At 44.3% G+C, this 13,535-nt stretch overlaps 1 protein-coding gene across 3 annotated transcripts in view; it reads right to left on the minus strand.

The window, feature by feature from the left end:
• Positions 1 to 3,458: 3,458 nt before the first annotated feature.
• Positions 3,459 to 13,535, minus strand: part of IRAK3 (interleukin 1 receptor associated kinase 3) — a 78,548-nt gene continuing 68,471 nt past the window's right edge. For all 3 annotated transcript variants that reach the window (XM_016199635.2, XM_087814559.1, XM_087814558.1), the window contains exons 9-12: positions 7,006 to 7,204; positions 6,657 to 6,719; positions 6,416 to 6,580; positions 3,459 to 4,704 (exon numbers count right to left, since the gene is read on the minus strand). In XM_016199635.2, coding sequence (XP_016055121.2) covers positions 4,189 to 4,704; positions 6,416 to 6,580; positions 6,657 to 6,719; positions 7,006 to 7,204 — 943 coding nt within the window. In that variant the 3' untranslated portion in view covers positions 3,459 to 4,188. The remainder of the gene's footprint in view (positions 4,705 to 6,415; positions 6,581 to 6,656; positions 6,720 to 7,005; positions 7,205 to 13,535) is intronic.

Here is a 13,535-nt window from a genome sequence, read left to right on the forward strand (position 1 = left end):
GAACTCAACAAATGACTTTTCGCATCCATGCCTTTTCACAGGAACATAAATCTGCAGGGGCTTTTTTGTGGAGAACAGGAAAGAGCACCGGGCTTTGAATGCAGGCTGATGTGGGTTCCCATTCTGGCTCTTTCAGACCTGGGAGGACCTCAGGCAAGTTCCTTACTATCCCTAAGTCAGTTTCCTCATCTATAAAATGGGATTCATACCTCCTGGGTAGCTGTGATGTGAGAGTTAAACAGAAAAACATGCAAAGCTCTGGACCCAGCACCCTGTGCCCTCACCCCATTCTTCCAACCCCAGAGATGGGGTTGTGCAGAGCTCTGGTAGAGCTGTGGATCCCCAATTCCCGAGAGAGCCTTCCTGAAGTGCTTCCTGGGTACTCTTTCCTATTTCTCTTACTCCCTTCTGTCTCCCAGCAAGCTTCCCCAAGGAGCCTTCTTTACCTGCCCCAAAGAGCACAGTAATCTCTGCCCCCTCCTCGCCCTCTCAGTCCTTACTTTCCGTTCCATTGGCTGGTGGTTCAAATAACAGACGTCACCAAACTATTAACTGGAGTAGATGCCTTTTCTCCCTTACTTGGTATCCTGGTAGCCAATACAATGCCTTGATTCTGTCAAATGCTTAATAAATGCTACTCGGGATAACCCTCACTTCCTAAGCTCAGCGTACCCAGGCCATCAGTTGTTTTTCATGGCTGACACAGCACCGCATAAAACTGTGCTAGTATGCAGTCAGTCATAGCAATTCTCAAGAAGTCAATAAAACTGATTATCAGAAATCCTATACCTATTTTCAAAAACAACAAAATATTTGGGGGCATTATAAAAGGCAATGAAAACCCTAACAAGGAAATGGAATGTGCCTGGAGGATTGCCCTCAGTGAGCTACGAGGGTGAAGATGAGGGGAATCCTTTACTAATTCATGTTGGCTGATCAGCGGGGACACTTGGAGGCTCATTCTTGGCTTCTTCACGTATCTTACTCTGCACATCATGAGGCCACGAGATATCCCTTACTGCCCATAGCAGAATGCAATATTTAATTCTTACAATCACATTTATGAATGTACCCACTAGAAGGCAAATCTAGTCAGGAGGACTGGATCGCTCAGTAGAAAATTGGTCATTTCCAGCCACAGTGGCATCTGCTTACATATCATTAATTAGGTTATTGTCAACTAATCTGATTTGGTCCTTCAGATGACCAAAACAGTCATCCCCAAGCCAGGTGATCTAGTCAAATAGATCACGGATTAACAATATTGCTAGAGCTCCACTCTACGCTAAGCTGAATCCTAGGTAGTAGAGTAAAAATATAAAAGAATTAAAAGAAATGACACTTCTTTCAAAAAACACACAACCTAGATGGCCAGGTAGAATCTACTGAGCGAGAACGAGCTGAGGACACTTTAAGGCAGTGGTTCTCTGAGTGGCCTGCACAGCAGCAGCCTCAGCCCCAGCCCCACCTGGGAACTTGTTAGAAAGCCACCTTTTTAACCCAGACCTACTGCATCAGAAATGGGGCGGGCCCAGCAATCTGTCTTTTTAACAAGCCTTCCACATCATTTTGATGCACATTAAAGTTTAAGAAACACTGCTTTAAGTCAAACAAGCAAATTCAAGCCAACAAAAACCCAACAGATTACCCGTGTGCTGAGTGAGGGCGCAGGCCTGTGTTAATCAGAGGTTCCTTAACGACCTCCCATTAAAGGTGCTGGGGGCAGGGAGGGGTCCAGGTTCAAAGTGGAATACAGTTTAGCATAGAGTCAATTCTTAATTATTTTCATTACCACGTTTCAATTATTAGTGGCAGCTTCACTCAATTCCAGACTAATGCCTCTAATTCAGCCAAAACACTTTCAGACTACATTTATAAAATAAGCTAAATCAGCCTCAGGATGGTTTGCAATATATAAAGCCAAGTGCCAAAGACTTCTACTGCTTCCTTTCATTAACACGTATAATCAAGAGGTGCCAACCAGGACAGGTCACAAGAATTAAAATCATATGAAGTCAAGTCTAAGCCTGTTCCCCTACTAGTCTTAGCACAGGGTCAATTTGTGAGCATTGTGAACACAACGTCATGATCACATGTGGAAGACAGCACTGGACAGCCAGGCCCCCTGCAGAATTGCCGGTGAGCATGGCTGCTCCTGACTGCTTACCTGGGGCCTTTCTGGGGCCTGTCCATCAGACTAAGGCTTATTGTGTTTTGAACCTCGCTTCTGCCATGAGGTCATTTTGTCCCCGGAACTGTGGTTCCATGTTTCTGACCTTGGTCTGCTAACCTGACCCTAATTCCTGAAAACTTCTTTGATTAGTTGTTCTTGAATCTGGACTCCAACCTGACTATGATGAACCCAACCACACTCACACACACACATACACACACACACACATGCAAGCACACATGTGCCTATTCCTCTGATGCACAGAAAGCGAGAGGTCTACCCTTTTACTATAGATGCCCCAAAGAGGGAGATTCTATAAATCTTCTGGAAATGGTTTTCTTGGAGTATTTCTATCCATCACCATAAAGACAACCATTATCCCCACTTTGTTAATTTACTCAACAATGTTTACCATAGCTGAATTTTTAATTACGTGGGTTCATAGAGATAATTTAAAGGAAAACACTTGCTCTGTATAGGATAACATGCTGGGCCTTGAAGAGATGGCCCCTGCACACTCAGGGAATGTGACAGAGGAATGGCCTCCAACGATGTCCATGTCCTAACCTCAGAAACCTGTGGATTACCTTACAGGAGAAAAGGGACATTGCAGATGTGTATAAATTAAGGCTCTTGAGATGCAAAGATTTTCCTGGATTATCTGCACGGGCCCAATGCAATCACAAGGATCCTTATAAGAGAGAGGGAGGAGGGCCAAAGTATGAGGAAGTGGTCACAAAGAAGAGGTCAGAGAAAGAGAGAGATCTATATTCAAGGACGTTACATTGCTGGCTTTGAGGATGAAGGAAGAGGCCATGAGCCAAGGAAGTCAGGTGACCTCTAGAAGCCTGAACAGGTAAGGGAACGAATCTCCCCTAAAGCCTCCAGAAGGAATGCCAAGGACTTCTGACCTCCAGAACTGCAAAATCATTAATTTACGTTGTTTTAACCTACTCAGTCTGTGATGATTTGTTACAGCAACAATAGAAAACATACAGGGAGTTTACAAGTCTGGTCCGAGTGAGAAGATGGCACAAGCAACTTTGAAATAATTCAGACAGTGACTAGTATAAAATAGAAATATAAAAATATAAAAAAATTGCTATGGAAATGCTGACAAAGTGAGTACTTCTGGCTGGAGAAGTTAGGGAAGCCTCCAGAAGGCTGGCCATTCTGCTGGGCCCTGGAGGACTGGTAAGAGTTTAAAAGGGAGAGACCCAGGAAACAGCAGGAGCAAAGGCACAGACCTGGAAGGTACAGAATCAAACAAAAGACAGACTGAGGCTCTTGTGATTGGCCATTTTCTCAGAAACAAAAATTACTTGATTAAAATTTATACATACCACTCAGAATATACTAGGCCTCTAAGTTTGTAAAAAAGAACTTGTAATAACATTCAACAACTATATTATATGTGACAAACTATCCTGAGAGTTTAAATACAGAATACAGATCTTGGGTAAGAATCCCCTCTCTACAGAGAACACGTCACAGCCGAGGGTGACCCCGGCTCGTTTTCAGACAGGCAGGTTTGACAGGGACAAACAGAAAAATACTATGGGTCGATTAAAGTAAATGGAAAGGCAATTCTTTAAAGGGCATCTATTAATATTTACAAATTAGGCATTTCCTACAACCTTTGCAAGCCAGCTAAACCAAACAACAGAATCCAGCTGAATGCACTTTGCAGACGGAAGGCTCTGAGGACTCATACTGATGCTGATGAAGAAATTGGAACCCAGTCTCTTTTTGGCAGGTTTTGGTTGTTTTGTTTGTCTGAAGTCAGAGCCCATGATTTTAAGTAACTGTGAATAGCTCTGATTTAGCCTAGGTTTCATCATATGGCAATTACCAAATAAAACACACTTTTAAGGGCCCCTGTTTTGCGAGTTGGAGAGTAAAGAGTGGGACTGTCCAGATTGTTGATCTGCATTACCAAAGTCACCATGGAGCATCCTCTTGGCACTACTTACCAAGACAATGTCTTCCCAAGATGGTACCTGTCCTCAGGTGCCTCAGTAATTCTTGCCATCTTCTTTATCTTCTGGTACAATGGATTCCTTCCCGTGCTGTTCGCATTCATTCCAGATGAATTCATTGGAACAGCTACTCTCCACTGGCCTGCTCCTGTGAGAATGGCCTGGGGCTTCTGCAGAAGGGTCCGCATTCACACCGGAGGCGCCCGCGTCCTGGGGTGGAGCTGCATGCTGGGGACACCCACAGTCTTCCTGAGAAGAGCTGGGCCTACCACGAGTGTCCTCGTTTCTCTTGCTCCCCAGCTTTCCGTCAAGGCCCAGAAACGTAACCTCAGACTGGCTGCACTCAAAGGGAATTTTCTGAGCCAGTCTCTCTTTTCTCAAAGGTTGATCAGGAATCAGTGAGTGATTATTCTGTCTTTCATCATCTTCCACTGGAATACTGGGCACGTTATCCAACAATTGAGGAGAAGGGCACCTGAAGGACTTGAGTGAGGTGGGAGGATCTTCAGCAAAATATAAGCTGGCCTGAGTACTTTCAAGAGTAGCTAGGACCTAATTAACCAAGAAGCACACAGACATCGAGTTAAGCTTGAATAACCTTTCCTTTTACCTTTTTTCTGTCTACCTGTTAAGGAATGTGCTTTTATTTCCATGAAATCAGTTCTACTGTAGAATTTTCAATGAGAGGGTATTTAGCTAAACCCTTCATTTTAATGAGTAAATTAAGTGACTTGAAGCAGAGGATAACATAAACTGTGTTGAACTGAATATCAAGAGACCTGACCTTAGGCCTAGATTTGCCACCACTACTTTGTGACCTTGGGTGAGTCTCTTACCATTTTTTACTTCAATCTTAACATGTGGAGAATCGGAAGGGTTTGGGGGACAGTAAACCCAATCCATAGTTCTCAAATGCCGGATTTACATAGGGGAGTGTTCTTAAAATACAGATCCCTTTTCTCCAACCTAAAGATTGTCATTCAAAAACATGGAGATGGGAGCCCAGGAATCTGTATTTTTAAAGCTTCTCCATTTATTTGGTTATGCACGCCCAGCCAGGTGTGGCTCAGCGGTTGAGCATCAACCTAGGATCCAGGAGATCATGGCTCGATTCCCGGTCAGGGCACATGCCCGGGTTGCGGGCTGGATCCCCAGTTGGGGGCCTGCAGGAGGCAGCTGATCAATGACTCTCTCATCATTGATGTTCCTATCTCTCTCTCTCCCTCTCCCTTCCTCTCTCTGAAATCAATAAAGATATATTTAAAAAAAAAAAAAATTTGGTTGTGCACCCCAAATTGAGAACCACTGACCTGCTATAAAATAACATACAACATACCTTCTCACACACATGCAATTTAAAAAATACATATAGAGAGTTTTACAATTTCAAAGTGCTTTACACACATCACCTCATTTAATCTGCACAAACAACACTATTATTCTCATTTTATAAATACCAAAGCCAAAGCTCAGAAAAAATAATCAATCAATATTACTAGTAGGTAAGGAGGTAAGGAGAAGAACTATTGTTACTTGACCCCAGATCTCTGGCTCCCAACTCCAAGTTCCCGCCACTGTACACCTCATAGCTCCTTTCTGGGCCCCAAATGCCAGGTCACACAGCTCTTACCAGTGGTGGCGCGCTTAGAATACAGCTCTCCTGACACCCAGGCCAGTGCTCTTTATATTCTGATGACATCAACTCCTCGTTTAAAACCCTCCCATTGCTCTACGACAGACTCAGGACAAACCCCAGACTCCTAGAATGGAATTCATGTCCCTCTATCACCTGGAACCTTTTTTTTTTATAACCACTGTTGCTTTTCCTTCCTCACACCCCACTTCCATGGCTTGAGGGCAGCAACTGTATCTTGGTCACTGTTGTATCCCCTGCACCCAGCACAAAATCTGGCACATGCAAAGCAGGCACTAAATAAATATTTGTTTATTGAAACAAATAGATGAATAGATGATTAAATTGATGGACATATGAATAAAAAACCAAGAAGGGGATTACATACTGGATTTTTAATGGGCATATCTCTTAATGAAGGCTGAATAAAATACTCCCTCCAAAGTACTCACTATGTCTCTGGTAGTAATGACCTCTACCAGAGTACCAGGTGATGATACTTTTAGATTAGAATTCTCTTTGGGGGGCTGGATTTGTCTCATTAATAAGGAATTTACTTACAGTTTACCCAGTTCAGATTTTCCCTGGTTCTATGGGCTCAGTTTTTAATAAAACTGTGTGTATACGTACTTCATCCATTGATGGTCTTAATTTTGCCCGCGTTGCAGCACACTGGCCTGCCAAAGAGAAGAGCTTGGCGGAAAAATTCCGAGGACAGGGAAACACATTCTTATCCAGATATGAGAGACACGAATTGAGGCCTCTCTTCTCCATCAGTTCCATAAGGAGATCCCTCTAGGAAGAGAAGAAGACAACCTCACTTAGAGCTCTGTCAGAAAAATGACCATCCTGCCGAGAAGACAATTCTTACCAGCTGAATATGCTTCGGGTCATCTAACACCACGTTAGAACCTGTCAGAACTTCCATTATCACCTACAAAAAACATACAGAAAGTTAGCTACATACGTTACATATATATACACATAATTAGTAGTGACTACTCACCTTAACAATGAATATAGTTCATTATAATTAATGATTTATATTTTATTACTGATTGATTTCACAAAATTAATGTATATGACAAGAAGTAACAGGAAATCATAGATCTAAAAGTTAAAGTCTTTTTTAAAAAATTGAATTTATTGGGTGACATTGGTTAATAAAACCATACAGGTTTCAAGAATACAACTCAATTTAGAGCCTTCTTGGTACTTACGATGCCAAAGCTGTAGACGTCTGTCTTAGTGGACAGCTTGCCCTGTCTGATATACTCTTCTGGCATGTACCACAGATGCCTGCTGCCGCCGCTGCTCACGCTTATGGTGGAGCTCTGAGGCTCTAGGTGGGGTCGGAAGTGGGCCATGGCAAAATCAGTGAGTTTGGGTTGAAACTGATCATCCAAAAGTATGTTGGCACTAGAATGACAAGCCAGGACAAACAAGACAAGAACACCAAGACATTTTGGTGAACGTGACAAATGTTCACCTTCGTATCTGGTTAATTACAAACATGGACAAAACAGAGCCATCCTAATTTTCCATGAACTAGAGGACAAGTTTGCATTTTTCTTCAAGTATAGTCCAGTGTTCTATAAAACCAAAACCAAAATCCTGACCTGGGAAGAGTGGGCACTTCGAATTTACAGCTACCTATGTGGATCTGGTGCCTAAAGCTGAAGCTTCGTCATTTGGAGACACTGAAGCGAACCAAAGCAGCTTTCCTGCGCTCCTCCTGCAGGTTATGAGCATATCGCCTGGGTCTTAATCAGATAATAACGCCTGTTATGTGCATGGAGCCCTGCTGTGGAATGCTCTGCCCACAGCCACTAGCCTGAGATGATTTCTGGAATCTTTAGTAGCCCCTGCCTCAAGGATAACCCTACTCCACTGACCCATCTCCATGGCTTTTTGTGTCTTTGAGTCTTACTTAAAATATAACCATCTACAGAGGCAAAGCGCATGGAGTCAATTTTAGCTGTTTGTCACATAAAAACCTTAATAGTCACTTAACATCTTGGGCGATAGTAAGCATGAGTTTGTTTGACCTTTGAAAGGCCGCCAGAACAGGGGTGGGAAAAGATAAGCCAAGGGGAGCCATGTTTCACGTGGCCCACACCTGGCTCTGTGGCCACTGGTGGATCACTTTGCCCCGGAAACCTCGGCAGCATCTTTCCTCACAAGTGAAATGAGGAAAACAACAGAACTCATATGGGGGATATAAATAACCTACTACTTATCATATGGTGATGCTCAGTAAATGGGAGCTAAGATGAAAATTAGGAATTCCTCACAAGAAAGCTGATGGATGTTGATAAAAGACATGGGTGAGCTAAGAGAAACTTATCTACTTTCCAATTTTGTTTAGGGCTTGTTTTTTGTCCCCTGAAGCCAAAGAGACCTGCCCATCCCAAATGCCACATGGTACATTTGGAGTACTACACAGTCTTATTAAAAGTGGTGATAGCTATAGGATAAAAATAAGAAATAATTTTTTTAAAAAATATCTTTTTATTGAATTATTTTAGAGTGAGAGGAAGGGAGAGGGAGAAAGAGATTCATCATTGTGAGAGAGAAATATTGATTGGCCGCCTCCTGTACCTACCCCAACAGGGGACCAAACCCAAAAGCTGGGTATGTGCCCTAACCAGGAATCGAACAGGAGACCTTTTGGTGCATTAGACAATGCCCAACCAACTTAGCCACACCTGCCAGGGCAAAAATAAGAAATTCTTAATCCTGAACAAGTGTTGGCACTCACAGAAGTTCCAGAGTCCTGCTGTTCCAGGACAAGCAGGCTGCCAGGCAGGCCCTAGTCCACAGGTCTGAACTGCGGGCACTACTGTTATTCAGAATATTCAGAGCCCTGGTCCTATTTAGAGGATTTGAAACTGAGGCCTCAAGAATTCTAATCCAGACTCTTTGTAGGACTGAGTTGACAAAAGACAACATGATAGGGCTCCTGGGACCAGAAAGACACGCCTTAAGCTTTTTTTCACTCTCCCTCCTCTAAAGGCGGCAGGAGAATTGCAAAAGCCAAAGAGTCCACCTTCTGCACAAGCCCTAGAGCCCTTACCTGTCGTGTGGTCCTGCATTTAGGAGAAAGTCAAGGAGGGAATTAAATCACAAGCACAGTCCTTGCTTTCCTCTTTGCCTTGTCTTTTCTCTCCAGGTATTTCAAACTGGGCAGCTCCTAAGACGTACCACACACCTACGTCACTCCTCACCCATTCTTTGTTTTTTTTTTCTTCATTTGGAAAACCCTGTCAGTATTAACTATCCTGACAGACTTCTGAAGATGAGGAATATTCTAGACCCAGATCCCACCTTCTCTCCAGCTCTCAGTAAGATCAGACGTTTAGTTCATAATTACTTCTTCCATGGGGTACGCTTCAGATCAAGGCTAGGGCTTCCTGAGATGCCCTGGTCATTTCTGAGTGCTGGGGTATTTGATGCAGGGGTGTGCCAGGTGTGCCAGGAAGAGAGGTTCACTAGCTCCCATTACCAGGACGGCCTCCCGCCCCTCCAGCCGCGGCTGCACTCAGAGCCTGGTTCTCTTCTGCACCCGCCCCCCCCAGGTCAGCCTAGAAGGACAGCGAACTCCGAACGCCGGGTTCTCATTGTCCAACACCTCGCCCTCTCCTTCCTCCACCCCAGCTCTAAAGAAGCAGTGGAGCCCACCCTATGAGCCTGAGCTCACAGTTTGATTCCTGGTCAGGGCACATGCCTGGGTTACGGCTCGATCCCCAGCAGGCGGTGTGCAGGAGGCAGCTGATCAATGACTCTCTCATCATGGATGTTTCTATCTCTCTCTCCCCCTCTCCCTTCCTCTCTCTGAAATGAAAAAACAAAACATATTAAAAAAAAAAAAAGAAGATATAAAAGCGTAACTGAAAATGTTAGAACCAAGAGATGCAAAAAGCTGAATCTGTAGAACACGCGGCCTCCCTGAAGAGTAAGTCTTTCCTAAGTACAGAAGGAAAAAAAGTGTAACAACAAAAACCCCATGATCTAATCTATGTATCTGACCCTCAGCAGAACTGGGGAAGCTTCCAGCGGTTGGTGAAGCAGTTTCTGTAAGAGGTGAGCCGGGAACCACGATGCGTTCACAGCAAAACCCACGGAGGACTCGGGCCTGCGAGAGGCCATCCATAAGAATGCGAAATGGTCCTGGGGCACGGCGTTTACACTTTGAATAATGATATTTGGTGAAAAGACAAGTTGTGTACCAGCAGACCGTAGTGTGTAACATAAATTTTGAGTCCGGTGATTTACTCTGTTCTAAATAAAGGTTAATGGCAGCCGAGGAAGAAGGATGGTCTGTTTGAGGAAAGTGGGAATTGCAAGAGGCCCTTCAACAATCAATTCTGCCCTAATTCTTTCCCCTGCTTCAACCTCAAATAGAGTGTTCAAACATAAAGTGCCTTCAGCTCCATGCAGGTCAACTGAGCTCGTTTATCCTGTAGGGGTAAAAACAGACTAACAAAACAAAGACAACATAAATAACTAAAATCACGTAAGGGCACAGTGCAATAAAGGGGCAGCTTGCTAGCTATTGTGGCCACCAAAGACACGGATGAGGAACTTCCAATGGCCCACACTTGATTTAGTGTTTCTACGACCTATTTCTTCTATTCTTTCCCACAAGACTACTTACTGTAACAGGAGACCTCTCTAGACCATTCTTCTGGCAGAAGGATCAGTGGTAGGATCACGGAGATGGGGACAAGCTTCCGCAAGGTGGTGGTTTATAGCCTCACTCTGGGAATATTACTTAATCTCCCTCTTGCTAAGGGTCTTTAAGACAATTCTTTTTTGGGGAACTGAATGCCCCAAAGGCTACAAGAATTGCTTTCTTTGCTCACCAGTTTGTCTCCTGATTTAGTGGAAGCCTGTGGACCTTAAATATAAAGCAAGATGATACACCTAGATTATAACGCAGGATTTGAAAGTAAGTGCAAATACCATGTTTGACCTGTACGTGCATGATGGGTTTTTTAAGGTATATTTATTTTTATAGGGTTTTATAGGGAGCTATTGGTGCCCAGTAGCCTAGTCCCTGAGTGCCTGACAACTCTCAGGAAAAGTCCAGACTCCACCCAAGTGGTCTTTCTTTGACAGCCTGTGTCGAGAGGACATCTTGCTGTCTATGTTACTGTTGATGCAACACCAAGATACCCGTCACCAGATGAGGCAAGACCCAGTTTCTCCAGGAACCTGCAGATTTCTGGAACGGGGCACCCCTCCCCCCAACGCATCATGCAGTGCATCTGGCCGAAATGATGAGAACTGAAACCCTTGCTCCGCTTTGGATGATGCAGTTGTTTCTTTCCCAGTGAACCCAGGAGGGGCTCAGAGACAGCACTTGAGTTTGTTTTTGCTTTGATGGGTGCTTCCTGAGTCCTACACTCTCTGGGTAAAGGCCCAGTCAATATGGGGTGTTCCTCCTGTGTGAAATTTCAATTCCAACCAAACTAGCTCAACTTTCCCTGAAGGTAAACAGATCTGATAGTGCTTAACCCACAGGGCTGTTATGAGGATTAATGAGAAAACAAGCAGAGTGCCAGACAACAGGGAAGGCCTGGAAACGTGCTTTGCAGGATGTGGGCTGGCTGTTGTCCATTCTACACACACTGGCTCACCTTAAAATCCCAGGGAACTTCGTTGAGTATCTCTAGAAGTTCAAGGACACCAATTTGAAATAACAAAAGTACCGGAGTTGCAGGATGACCCTGGAGCTCCGAGGGCCCTTGGGTTGACTAGTTTCAAAACATCAGCTGAGTTTCAGAATAGTTCCAGAGAAGTTCTGGAAGAATCTGACTAAATTAACATTTCCAGGTATTTTAAGACCATGGAGAGATCAAATATATAAATAGAATAGGGAAATTTTTAACTTATCTAATAAAATTGGGATCCCTTAGGAAAAAATGGACATATTTAGGTATTTTAGAAGAAAGGAGGCTCTGAGGTGAAAATAAGAGAGTCTGAGGAAAAAGAGTTGTTTATACCTAAAATGTTTCTGGAAAACAAAAAGATTTTTGTGGGGGGAGAGGGAAAGGGAGGATGCTGGTTAATTAAACAAACAATTGGTCAAACAAACAAACAAACAAACTTTGCATTTCCTGCAGGCTCTGCCATTCCTACTACATGCTGAGCTGGAGCCGGTCTCACCACACACCTCAGGTCTGGGAGTGAAGGCCGAGAGGCTTGGGTCCCCAGGCAAGTGGTCATGGTGTAGAAAGGGGCCAATTTGTGGCTTCCCACCCTCCTTCCCAACCACTCGGGGTTCTAGTCCCCTGCAAAGGAAACTCTCCATGCATTTACTACGGCCACACATCTCGGACCAATGTCCATTTTTAAAACTTCATTTTGAAGCCAGTGCACCCCCCCCCCGTCCCCCTCTTCTTTCCCAGACCTCTTCCCTCGTATGAAAGGCTTGCACTTGGCAGGAGACCAACGGCCACATAAATGGAAGAGAGATAATCTTACAGGAAACATCAGAAATGTTCGCCAAGATTATCTCCTCGCTTTGGAAACTAACAGGGATGAACGTCTGGGATGAAAAATGCCGAAGGTAAAATGCATTTGAATTTAAGATCGCTCATAAATGTGAAAACAACGCAGCTCGCTAAGGGATAGGATGGAAATAGCAAGAAGGCTCACTGCTTTCAGAAGCTTTTATGTGATCCCGTAATTCAAAAACATCTCCGTTCCCCAAATAAAAGTAGGAGGTCATTTGTCAAGAACAGAGACTTCAACTCTTCCAGATTCTTTTTCTTTAAATCCTTTCCTCCTCAAATTCCACCATCTGGAAATAAAGTTTTGTTTTTATAACATTCTCTTTGAACAGTTCAAACTACTAAGACATTTTTGGGCAAACTAAACCACCAGGCTTCTCGAAAATACCTTTCGCACGTGGGCTTGGCTTCCTCCCTGGGTGTCCTTGACTGAGTGTCTCCGCAGAAGCTTGGACCGGGCAGGTTCTGGGTGCAGGCTCTAGGCCACATCTCCACCTCAGCCACTGCCTGCTGCCATTCTCACCAGCATTTCCAAACCCGCACGTGTTAATTCCGTTCTCCTTTCCTGCCCCATGTCCTTTCCTGCCCCAGGTCCTTGTCTCTGCTTGATGAAGCCAACATGCCCCCAGGAGTCCCGGCCAGGGATGACTACTAATCACCGAATAGGAGTGTGGCTGTTGGACCCACACAAAAGTGGAACCCGGCCTCCCTTTTCCATCTGCAGATGTGTGACAGAGACAGGCTACAAATTTCTAGAAGTCTCAGCCTTGCCCCCCCCCCCCCGTCAAATTGATATAAGAGCAATGATACCTAAACTCAGGGTTGCTGGGAGGATTAATAAATTGTTCAGGGGGCTTTCAGGTCAGGTCTAAAGTCCTCGGGCTTTCACTGAGCTCCCCGATCTGTCTGCAGACAGGGAGGACTGCACTTACTGATGTTTAAGGGCTTTCTTTCTTTTTTAAATTTTTTATTGAGGTAACATTGGTTAATAACATTACATAAATTAAACTTCAGGTGTACAACACTGTCATTTGATATCTGTATACACTAGAGCACGCTCACCACCAAAAGTCTGGTTTCCATCCGTCCCCATACATTTGGTCCCCTTAACTCCCGTTGCCCCCCACTCCCTTCCATGGGGGCTTTCTTTACACTGTTCCCCTCACCTGCAAAGTACTCCCCCTCCCTAATTTTTATCCAGGCCTCTATGCAGCCTAAGATTCGCTTCTTCC

Source organism: Miniopterus natalensis, chromosome 2, assembly GCF_054644295.1.
Source record: "Miniopterus natalensis isolate mMinNat1 chromosome 2, mMinNat1.hap1, whole genome shotgun sequence".
Classification (NCBI taxonomy): Eukaryota; Metazoa; Chordata; class Mammalia; order Chiroptera; family Miniopteridae; genus Miniopterus; species Miniopterus natalensis.